The sequence below is a fragment of the Nymphalis io genome, chromosome 3 (genome assembly GCF_905147045.1).
Source record: "Nymphalis io chromosome 3, ilAglIoxx1.1, whole genome shotgun sequence".
Lineage (NCBI taxonomy): Eukaryota > Metazoa > Arthropoda > Insecta > Lepidoptera > Nymphalidae > Nymphalis > Nymphalis io.
In genome coordinates this window covers 13,881,194-13,893,655 of record NC_065890.1, presented here as the reverse complement: position 1 = coordinate 13,893,655, position 12,462 = coordinate 13,881,194, and the positions used below count along the sequence as shown (strand labels likewise).

The window sequence follows — 12,462 nt, the reverse complement described above, 5'->3', positions numbered from 1 at the left end:
TTGCGAAGCCAGTTGCCAGAGGCCAGAGCTAGTATTAGAATGATATTGGAGCAAGATGCTATGAAGTGTTTTAGTGGATTTGAAAAATTAAGGAACACATATAAAACATAAATTACGTATATTCGTTATGACTACATAAATATATATTGTAACTTATTTATATAATTAAAAATGATATATTTAAATAAAAAGTTTACAAACTGTGAAATACTAGAGTTAAATTTATTTTAATTGTTTCTAATCTATCGATTATATGCAGATGCCGTGTAACCACAATAACACGCACTTTGCAGAGAGTACTTAATAAGCATAGAGAAGTATTACTATAGATAACAGGCAAAATATAACCACTACATTTTAGCGGTAATTTCAAGACCAATAGGACAGTGTCGCAAAATACAAAATAACCTTAATTTGATAAAGTTCGCGTGGAAATAGGTTAAACAAAATATAATTTCTATGCCTTATTTAATTCTACCTTATTAACTTTTTTGATACGCAATTATGTTACAACCCGTGATGCATGTGTTAAAACAAAAAAATATAATTTTGGCGAGTGGGTCACCAAGAAGAAAAGAGTTAATGGAAAAGATTGTAAGTCATAAGAGTGTAGAATTATTCTGTACAATTATTTATCTACAATGTGAATTTCTTACGCAACTTGAATTTTGAAATGTTTTTAGGGTCTGAACGTTGGTCTTTGTCCATCACTCTTTGAGGAAAATCTCGATCCCAAAAACTTTAATAGTTTTTCCGAATTTGTTGAGGAAACAGCTCTACAGAAAGTTCTAGAAGTAGATAATAGATTAAAGTTGCAGGGTAGTCCTCCAGATATAGTTATTGGTGCCGATACAATGGTTACTCTTGATGGTGCTATGTTTGGCAAGCCAACTTCTAAAGAAGAAGCTTTTGACATGTTAAACAGGTTTTACATTCATTAATTAGTATAATGTTAATATATATGTGTTTCTAAAATCAAATGATATTTATAATAAATACAATTTTTTGCTTATGAATATCCTAATATATAAATATAAAATATTTTGTCTTTTCCCTACTGTTTTGAATGTTGGAAAGATGCAAACTTATCAAAATATTACTATTGGTGCTTAATAAAATATATTAATAGACTTTCAGGAAGAAGTCACACTGTGTACACAGGTGTTGTAATTAAGGCAATAGACAGGACAGTTAAGTTCACTGAAAAAACAGATGTTACTTTTGGAGAATTAGACGAAGAACAAATTAAAGGATACATAGCCACTGGGGAACCTATGTGAGTTATATGTAACATAATAATTTATACTATATATTTATATATTATTACATACAACATTTTTTAATGAGATGATCAAAGGTTATTAAATGAAATTGTAGTTTGTAAGTCCAGAAGAGCATATCTTAGATGGTACATTTGTTTTAAAGGTTCTAATAATAATTAATCTAATGCTATCTAGTTTAATCTTTTTTTTTTTTTTTTTTTTTTTTTTTTTTTTTTTTTTTTTTTTTTTATATGCCCCGGGAAGGCAAATGACTCTACTCCACCTGATGGTAAGTGGTAGTAGAGTCCAAACGCGACGACGGCCAGTACAGTCGGGAAGAATGTTCTGTACTAGCCGTCCCCGCCTTGCCGGCCCGCAAGATGCCTCTTCACGCCTCGTTTGAAGGAACCCGGGTTGTAAGAGGAGGGGAACACGTGAGCTGGTAAGGAATTCCATTCTTTGGTAGTGCGACAAAGAAAGGAGTTGCCAAATTTCTTTGTGCGCGATGGAATTGATGTCACAGTTAGGCGGTGACATCGAGAACCAGCTCGCGTGGACTTAAGAAGGAAGGGGGAAGCAGGAATTAGAGAGAATAATTCCTCAGAGCACTCGCCGTGATACAGACGATAGAAAGCGCTCAGTGCTGCTATCTCACGACGCAATTGTAAAGGTTCAAGGGTGTTTGTGACCTTTACGTCGCCAATAATGCGTACTGCACGTCGCTGCAACCGGTCCAAGGCCTCCATAAGGTACTTAGCGGAGCCATCCCAAAGGTGCGAGCAATATTCAACGCAAGACCGTACCTGTGTTTTGTATAACAGGCACAGTTGTTGTGGCGTGAAAAAACGCCGCACCTTGTTCAGAACTCCGAGTTTTCGTGAAGCTGTTTTTATAATAGCCTCGATGTAATCCCTTGGACTAAGGTCGCAGCGAACGTCCATCCCCAGCATGGCGATTTTGCTTTGTATCATCAGCGGTGTGCCACAGAGGGAGGGATGAGGGTAAAATGGTGACTTTTTCGCTGTGAGAGCGCACACCTGTGTTTTCTTGGCATTAAACTCAACAAGATTATCAGAACCCCATTTGGCAATGAGCTCTAATGTCCTATCAAGTTCAATGACAAGATTCTCCCGCCTCTCCTCAGTTTCCGCCCGCCCAGCCACTGCGCGTCCGTGGTATCCACCATGCACTGTACTATCATCTGCATAGCAATGTATGTTCCCAAGAGAGAGCATATCATTGATATGCAAAAGAAAGAGTGTGGGAGATAGCACAGATCCCTGGGGGACGCCAGCATTCACTACATAGAATTGTGAAGCGCAACCATCTACTAAAACACGAAGGCTACGCTTGTGTAGGAAACTGGCAATCCAGGTGCATAGCTGAGCAGGCAGACCATATGCCGGTAGCTTGGAGAGAAGACTTCTGTGCCAGACCCTGTCGAAAGCCTTGGAGATATCGAGGCTGACAGCCAACGATTCTCCATGCTTGTCGATAGCTTCACCCCAGAGGTGCGTTACGTACGCTAGAAGATCACCTGTGGACCGTTTTGGTCGAAATCCGTACTGACGATCATTAATTAGACAGTGATCTTCTAGGTAATGGATCAGTTGGTTGTTTAAAATCCGTTCCATCACCTTACAAAGTACTGAGGTGATAGCTATTGGCCGATAATTTGCCGGGTCAGACCGATCCCCTTTTTTGGGAACCGCTTGCACATTAGCTCTTCTCCAAGCCTCCGGCACACATCCCGAAGAGAGAGAAAGTTGAAACAGGCGCGTTAACACAGGAGACAGCTCCGCCGCGCACTTCTTCAGCACAATGGCTGGTATTCCATCGGGACCGCTAGCTTTCCGTATATCGAGTGATTGCAGCTCCGCACGCACATCACGTTGCCTGATTTTGATGTCAGGCATCGTGTGGCCACATGAAGGTATTGTTGGCGGCTGCGCACTACAATCATCGATCACAGAGTTGTCGGCAAAGAGTTTAGCCAGGAGGTCGGCTTTCTCCTGCGGACTGTGAGCTAGCGATCCGTCCGGATTTCTGAGCGGTGGCAGCGAAGGTTGGCAGAAATTGTTTTGCACAGACTTGGTCAGACGCCAGAAGCTACGGGAGCCCCTAGGATGCGAAATAAGGTCATGACCAATCTGTACAATGCGCTGTGCATCCGCTCTCGTGTATGCCTTCCTACAGGACTTGGAATTTTTATTGTAGTTTGCTTTCAGTGAGTCAATGTTAGATGCCCCGCTAATGCAGCCGTTGATCCACGCGCGATATGCCGCCTGCTTAGATGATACAGCGTCGGCACATTCACGCGTGAACCAACGGTTACGCGTACCCCTATTGATGAGATCTGAGCTAGGAATGTAGTATTCCATTCCTAACATGATCTCATCAGCAACAGCAGCGGCACTAGTTGTCGGGTCATTCCCACTGAAGCAACGTTCCTTCCAAGGGACTGACGCATAGTAATCGCGCATACCGTCCCAATCTGCCGACTTATAGTGCCAAACGCGACGTTTGCATACCGCTGATGGCGGCAGCTTGGCCTGTGGCACTTTGGTAGATATAAGGCCGTGATCCGAAGAACCAAGTGGAGCTTGAACCACAACCTGATATTCCACCGGGTGAGAAGTCAGCAGAAGATCCAGTAGAGAAGGCGCTTGCCCATCAATGTCTGGGATCCTGGTGGGCTGATCAACCAGTTGGGTCAAGTCGTGTGTGAGAGCAAAAGCATGAGCAGTTCTTCCAGCATGGTCAGTTTTGAGGGATTTCAACCATGATTCATGGTGAGCATTAAAATCCCCCAAAAACACCAATTCCGCGTTAGGAAACTGCTCTTGCGCAGCATCTGCCACCCGACTAAGATGGTCGAATAATCGGCTTGTCTCCAAGTCACCATTGTGGGATCTGTAGAGGCACACGTAGACTCGACTCTGACGAACCAGGTCCACACGTACCACCAACATGGAGAAGGAGGGGTCCTCCAAGCAGCGCAATCGGTGACAACAAACATCCGCCCTGACGAACAAGCATACTCCGGCTTTCGCTTTAAAAGATTCTTCAAGCATGTAGCCGGGATAGTTAAGGTAGCTGGTGTCGGCAGGGCGGAGTATTTGCGTCTCCGTGAGAAACAACATTGCTGGCCGTGCTGTCTCGAGATGGTGGTGGACAGCGTTGAGGTTAGCGTGGAGTCCTCGGATGTTAGAGAACTCGACCTCAAACAGCGTGGGTATGGTGGGGGTGTGCACCGCTGAACGACCGTTATTCCTTATTTGCGCTACCATTTGGAAATTAGGAAAAGAGACGTGAGGCGAGCGACGTATTGCCACGATAGGGATGGGCAAAGTATGGAGGCGTGTTTTCCCAAATGTTTGCCAAAAAGGAAAATATACTGATCCGCCGGACGGAAGGGCCCCCGAACCCCCCCGGAAGTGGCCGCCGGGACCCCACCTTCCGGTCACCAACCGGCACGACGGTCCACCCCGAGATTATGCGTGGCCTGGGGGGGCAGCCTCGAGAGCTGGTTAGGCACGCTCGGGCCCCTGTACTATGCCACGGGCGGCCAGCGGAACAGCCGTTTCTTCGGGTCTCCCTGTCCGGCAGGTCAATACAGTTTCCCCCGGCATTGGTTCAACAGCCGTCTCCACTGGACCAACACCCATCGCAGCAATACTCGCTCGGGCACTGGCTGTACGCTGGCTGACCTCGAAACGCGGCTGCAAGCCACTTCACGAGTTTTTCACCATGCGTACGGTGGTAACAAGCCAGGCGGATGTTAGCATCCTACCACCAGATGAGCAGATGGTCGCTCAGATATCCCTTAGTCGCCTCTTACGACACCCATGGGAAAGAGAGGGGCAGTGAAATGTATTCTTTCTCCGTCACTGCACGGATAAAATCTAACTAAAGTATGTGAATATTTTTAGTAAGGTTTTTCAAGTCATAGAAATACTAGTATATGTTTTTTTACATATATATAACATTTTTAGGGATAAAGCTGGAGGCTATGGAATACAAGGTGTTGGTGGCACATTTGTTGAGAGGGTTGAAGGTGATTATTTCACTGTGGTTGGTTTGCCACTGTATCGGCTGTGTTCCGTACTCTATGACATGCTTAAAGAAATTAAATAAAAGACCATCAAAAGTTCCTATTTTTTTAAATAAATAACCAAACACATTATTTTATGTAATAGCTTATTTAAAAAACATTGTGTTGCTTTTATAATGGAATTTTAATATTTATTAAAATTTCAAATGATGCGGGTATTTTTTAATTATATAATCATGTTTAATATTAAAAGTATAATATAAATTTAAAATAAGTACATAACTATCTTTTTTTTAGTATCTAATGTGTTTTCACCAATGTTTTATTAATTAAAATATTATAAATTTGTTACTTTATAAATAAAATTGTTTTTCATATTTAGTGATTTATTTTATATTTCAAATATTAGACCTAATCTTTACAAATAATATTAGTTTAGTTAATATTATTATAAAGGCATAAGTAAGTTAGTTTATTTGTTATGCTTTCACATCTTAACAAATCTGATTTTGAAGAAAATAAAGCAACATCTGATAAGTTGTTTGATTGATGAATTAAAAGTATAACAAGCTGTCCCAAAATTCAACATCAATGGTAGTCGAGGATGTAGGCCTTCTATGAAGACTATTTAGGGCTTCCTAGGAAAATAATATCTATTGTTAAAGATGATTGCAACGCCATCTATAACTTCTTTGTACAAGCCATGTACACATTTTATTCTCGATTTAAATTCTCAACACCCCCATAGATGTCACTACGGTTCTTGTATATGTTAACAGTTCAGTTCAATTTTTATTAAAAATATGTGTTATTCATAATTATTTATTAGTGTGTTCAATAAAATTAAACAAGTAAAAAAGTTTTATAATTTTGCAAAATTGTCTTCAAAAGTCCTTTCTCTGGCTTCATCCGAAACACAGACTAGGTATTATAATAAAGTTGAAAGTAAAGTTTGATAAACATCATAAACACCTTTGACTGTCAATGCTATTAACAAAATTCGGGTGACGGGTTTTACAATAACCCGGTTTTTGGGTAAGTTGATTACGGAATATGGTCATTAGTGGAAAATTGAGCTATTACCGAGATGAAGATGGAATGAGGAAGTGGAAACTGCACATCATCCAATTGAGTCTTGGAACTATTATTTTTGCATTTTATACTTGGTCATAATACTAGTGGAATTTAGTACCTTTGCTTTTTAAGATTAAATATAAATCTGTTTATTTAATATAATTATTTGTGGTTATACTCTTAGAAATTCTTAAAGTTTATTGTTAATTTTATTGTTGTTTAAATACAACAAAAGTGCGTTAAATTTTGTGGTTGAGGAAGAGGTGTTCTGCGATAAGAACAGGCGCCGATATCTGTGTTTCATTTGACCCCGAAGATTCTGGTATTTGAAGGTATGATTTTTAATATCATTTCGTCAGAATCATCATATTTGTATTTTTTTCCTTCCCGGGAATTAGTCTGCAGACTATCTATCTTATCTTGAAAATCAACAAGGGAAAAAAATCGTTTCAAAATGTGAACATTTCATAGATAGTCGTACCTAGACAATATAATACATATCTACTTGATAACCTCCTTCATCTAAGTCGGTTAAGGGACTAAAATCAATTTAAATTAACTATATAACTTAATGGCCAACAATGGGTCAGTTACAGGCTGTTACTTCTATATAATACAAATTAATATATCATAATCCCGTTGAACTTCTTTCGCCTTCCAAACATTCATTATCAAGTCCACTGTTTTCTGTATATATAGTAGACTATATATAAATCAACGATGACTCAAACTTTGATTATTATAATTAGGTAGTTTTTATAACGTTAAAATATATTTCGTCCAAAAATACATACTAGGTACGTGTAATTAAGTAATAGTTACTAATGCTGATTAAGGTATTTGTTAAATCAAGATGTCATTTCTAAACGAGATAAAACGAGGCTATCATTTAGGTCTTAAGGACAATTAAATCTAGTCATGTAGTCATGAGTGCGATTTGTAACCATAAGGTACCTGATGATTCAGAGATTAATTCACTTAGCATTGCTCTCTACATACGTATATAAAGGCCTGAGAATAGATTGAGAATGTGATTTTTTGATTGGAATTAAATAAATCTAATTACCTAAGGTAATAAATTGTGGGTGTGTCTTAAAATCCGTAAAAACATTCATGTGCTTAATTGGTGTTTATAATTCATATTGTGCTCGGCGGTGAAGTACATGATTGTAAGGAAATGTGACGGGTGATGACACGGACGCCAATCGGCATTAGAGCAACGTGGTGATATTAATAAATGGTAAATTAAGCTTTAAAGCATGAAAACCAAAATGAGAAAAACTTCAATGTTATTGTCTGTGCTTGTTATGTAATAATTTGAGTTTTTATGATTTTTTATCTCCAAAATATGGATTTTTCAATTCAAAATCTGTTTTGTTTTGTAAAATGTTATTATTATATGAATATTATACGTATTAGATGTCATTTAATTAATTGCATATATCATTATATTACCTTAGATGAGCAGATTAAGTAAGTAGCCGAAATAGGTACGACATTTGTATTCGTGTGAAAGAGTATGATGACTTGAAAAAACTGTGCCACCAAGATTTCGTAAACAACATACGAGGTCATAAGGTCACATGTTAGCTTACGGTCGAAATTAATATTACATCAACAATTCGAGACGTATCGATTTTACATACGTATGAAAAAATCTATCATTCGCGATCTCATGGTTAGTGGCGGATTTATGGTGTTACAAAATATTTTATAGTTACAGTGTCATTTTCTATGACTGACGGATTAACTACTTAGTATGTAGTTATGAGTAGTGATGCTCAGTGATAAGAAAACTAGCATCATAACCGATGATCCCGAGTTATTTATAATTCATTTCGTGCTTATGAAGGAAAACATCGTGAAAACATCCAGTTTCGCATTGGAGCGTGATGAAGTTAACTCCAAACCTTCTACCAAAAAGAGAGGAGCCCTTAGCCCAGCACTGGGACATTTACAGATTGATTGTACTTATGGTGTATGGTGTACTTTTATGTACGACTGGTGACACATTTGAACATCTGCCTCTTTAAATTCAAAGAAGAAATTAAAATGAAAAAACGGCTATTACCTATTTTAAATTTCAATATGATAAAATACCATTGCTAAATAAACATTTTTTTACTTGGTTGGCTCCGTGCAAGCCCGTCTGTGTATGAAGGATGAGTGTCTCGAGTTACACTGTCTGTGTTACTAGAGGCACAAGGGACAAGGTTGGTGACGCATTGTTAATATAAGGAATGGTTAATATTTCTTAGAGCGCTAATGTCTAAGGGCGGTGACCATTTACTATCAGATGGCCAATTTGCTCGTATTTCATAAACGTAATAAGTACGGTACCTAGTACCCATTATGGGAAGCTATATGCATTGTGCAAAGTGGTTAATTAATTATTCAGTGATGCAAAGTAAACTTGCAACACTTTTTTCATGTTCCTTAATGTGGATGAATGGATGAAATCAAATATTAAAATTCATAATTATCGTGGTTATTAAACATGCAAATTAAAAACGACGGACAAATAAAATATTTGCATTTTAGGCGTCCTGGATTTCGCTTGCATTATTTTTGCAATGCATAATAATTTGTCTTCTATTGAAGACTAATTGCGAACTGTTTTAAGCTATTGTTGTTAAATTCCATCTTAATACACTCCATGATGTCCAAAAAAATAACATCTGTTTATAGAAACGTAGTGATGGGGTACGTATCATTCAATATCGATAATGTCATAATTATTTTATTAAATTGTTTTTTTTTTTTAATTTAACAGTCCTGATTTTGTTTGCGTTCATATTGTGAGTTTATGTCTCAGTTCATGTATCTAGAATGATATGTATACTGGAGAAATGAAGAATAGAATTAACTCAGGGTGGATAAAATATTGACAGGGTGGTAGTTTCTAATTATTAGTAGATATTCTACCACAAAACAACAGTACTTGGTATTGTTGTGTTCCTGTTTGAAGGGTGAGTGAGTGTAATTACAGACACAAGGGACATAACATCTTAGTTCCCAAGGTTGGTTGCTCATTAGCGGTGGTTAACATTTCATACAATGCTAATGTCTATGGGCCTAAGTGACTACTTACTATCAGGTTGTCCATATGCACGTTCGCCTACCTGAATAGGTAAAAAATAAAAAATATATTGACTATCAATAGACTTGATGTCGTATGAATCGTCGTATGTATCAGTGTGTAGACCTACTAAGGTGAAGTATGAAACACATTCAGCTGAGAAAAGAATGTTGCATGTAAAATACGACATGTGTGTGTTAAGGTGATAGAAAATTTTATCGCGGTATGGATATGTAATTCAGAAGGACAACATGAATGTCGCAAAAAGAGTACTTATGTATAAGATATATAATTATCCTGTAATTACATCTAGTAATTATAAAGCAGGAGAAAGATATATATATTATTTATTATATATTTTATTATATTAAAATGTCATATTATAAATTAATTAATACAAATCTAATAATGCTAAATAATAAAATATTATTTCATCTACTAAAGCGAAATAAACAATGTTAGTATTTCTTGCATCCATAAGCAGTGTCTATCATTGTTCTATATTCTTAGGCCACGTGGTTCGTATAAAAATATCGACTCTCAAATCGTCTCATGACTACGTTTTTTTTATGTGAGAGACTGATCCGGTGCCACTTGTGGATGTTATAAAAAACTATTGTGTGTTGTGGGAGTGGGAACTAGAGATTTGCCACCTGTCGCCAAGCACCTCTATTTTTCACATACAAAAGCACGCGCTCGATAATTATTTCAATGGAAACGATATTTACACTTAAAACCAAACTGCTTAAGATTTACATTGGCGTGGCTCGTTTTTACAAATACCAAATGTACATTGTTCAAGGAATCTCGCCCGCCTACATTGATTATATCTGCGGTTTTGATATCAGGTACGTGTATATATCAAGTTTTGATTGATAGTTTTAAATATTTCAAGTTCTAAAGTATAAAATTTCCCAAATAATATTACCAAACATAAATATCATCAGGCTTGCACGTTTGTAAAGCTTCGCCTGTGGAAGGTTTATAAAAATGTATGATAGTTTCGTCTAATACCGAAGCCGTATATTCTAGATATTAACTTGTATTTGCATGTTAAAAATTAATGGCACGCTGATCGATTGGATAAAGTTGATGATTCTAGCTGACTATTTAATTTAAGAAAAAGAGTAATTAAACTAATGAGTTTTTTGCCGTTTCCTCGTGGTCGAATCGACATTCCGAACCGATGGTAGCTTTACATGAACTTAATCCTCATATTGCGATTCGAAAGTGCTTATAAAAGCCTACATAAATAAATAATATTTAGGGTTAGATTTCAAAGTTCGCCTATATGAAAGTATATTGAAACGACAAAACTTATGTAATAAAATAAATAACTCTAAACCTTTTTATGTGATTGTAAGGATATTTTAAACGAAGAACATTTCCGACTATAATATTAATTTAAAAAATCGTAAATCCGATTGTAAAAAATATGTCTGGGTGTGGGAACTGCGAACAGATGCGCGTGCGCATCCATCTCTACCGGATCTCCGGACTCCGGCATGTGTTGTGAATTGTATATCCCAACATTATTAATAAGTAATGCACATTTATATTGATTATATGCTTCTTTTACAGCAATAAAACTTTTTGTCGCTTTTAAATGACTTGGGAAAAGTTAAAAAATTCTAGTATTATTTAATTAATATTACGTTATAAACTTACAATAGATAAACTGGAACGAAGGGTATACGTCGATAATGATTTTTTATTTTTTTTATTATTGAAAAATAAACAAGTAATTGGTAAGTCTGATGGTAGCAGGAATTCGTCCTCCTTAGCACTGTGATAGCTGGACTGTATGAAGTATAAAACACTTCACCGTTTAAATGGGAATACAACGATGTATATAATTGATTGAGTAGATGGTATCTCATCCAGAACCCTGCAAAACCCTATCACTGTGTCAAGCTGGTTCTGAACAAGTACTTGCAAGCCCGTGTGTTGGTACCACCCACTCCTCAGATATTCTACCGCCAAACAGCAAAATTCAGTATTGTTGTTTTCCGGCTTGAGAGGTGAGTGAGCCAGTGAAACTACATGTACAAGGGATATAAAATCTTAGTTCCCAAGGTTGGTGGCGCATTGGCGATGTAAGGAATGGTTAATATTTCTGACATTGCCAATCACTTTGGGCGCGAGTGACCACTCACCGTCAGGTGGCACATCTGTAAGTTGAAAGATTGCCGCGGGAATCGTATCCCGATTTCCATTATATTGCACAATTATCAATTTATAATTCTAAACGAAGAAAATTAACGAAGAAAGTAAATATGATTTTAGAAGGAATGAGTTAATTTAACAAAGGAAGCCGCCCGAAGTAGTTTATGTGTTGACCTTGTGTTATTTAGTTCCTCGTGTGTTACAAGGAGCTCGCGTGCGCTATATAATGTTATTGCTTTTGGTTTACAAACAAATCAGAATTAGTTTGCCTCACCGCTCCGACTTCTGTGGTTCGCTTACACTCGGCTCCCTTACTATGACATAAGATTTATTTAATATTTATTCCTCGTCAATTCTTGCCTTTGTTCATTTTATTCTAAGCGTCAATAGTAATTGTTTACGTGCCACCTAGTGATGTAAAATTCTCAGATTTAATCCTAACTTCTAATGTCGTTCCCACTCCTAAGACAAGCTGTGCGCTTAATTGGAATATTAATAATTTATTAAAAACATTGCTAGTATTCTTTAGAAAACTATTATTTGAGCCGAGATGGACATGGATATTTAGATATTATCCGATGATTACGTACTTAAACTCTTGCAAGCAATACTTAACTTTATTCTCATGTGCTTAATTTTTGTTTTCGGCGGTAAAGACCTTCGCGAAACCAGCGTGTATCGGATAATATTCCGTTATATGTTCCTCCTCCACTTCCACTTCTTTTTTATTAATAACTTGTCTAAATAATTTATAATGATAAATTAACTGAGTTTTCTTAATGATTTGAATATATATTTGAGTATAATATTGATAATAAGATTGTCAT

At 37.2% G+C, this 12,462-nt stretch overlaps 1 protein-coding gene across 1 annotated transcript; it reads left to right on the top strand.

Annotated features, from left to right (window-relative positions):
• Nucleotides 1-327: 327 nt before the first annotated feature.
• Nucleotides 328-5,602, top strand: LOC126781251 (dTTP/UTP pyrophosphatase). The gene is made up of 4 exons (XM_050506144.1): nt 328-594; nt 684-925; nt 1,130-1,276; nt 5,258-5,602. The coding sequence occupies exons 1-4, from the start codon at nt 505-507 to the stop codon at nt 5,397-5,399; spliced, it is 621 nt and encodes a 206-aa protein (XP_050362101.1). The 5' UTR covers nt 328-504; the 3' UTR covers nt 5,400-5,602.
• The last annotated feature ends 6,860 nt before the right edge of the window (nt 5,603-12,462 follow it).

Excerpts from the sequence above, each read along its gene's own strand:
- LOC126781251 (XM_050506144.1), top strand. The coding sequence starts at position 505 with ATGTTACAACCCGTGATGCATGTGTTAAAACAAAAAAATATAATTTTG. Across the intron at positions 595-683 it reads AAGAGTTAATGGAAAAGATT|GGTCTGAACGTTGGTCTTTG; the intron begins GTAAGTCATAAG and ends AAATGTTTTTAG. Across the intron at positions 926-1,129 it reads GCTTTTGACATGTTAAACAG|ACTTTCAGGAAGAAGTCACA; the intron begins GTTTTACATTCA and ends ATATATTAATAG.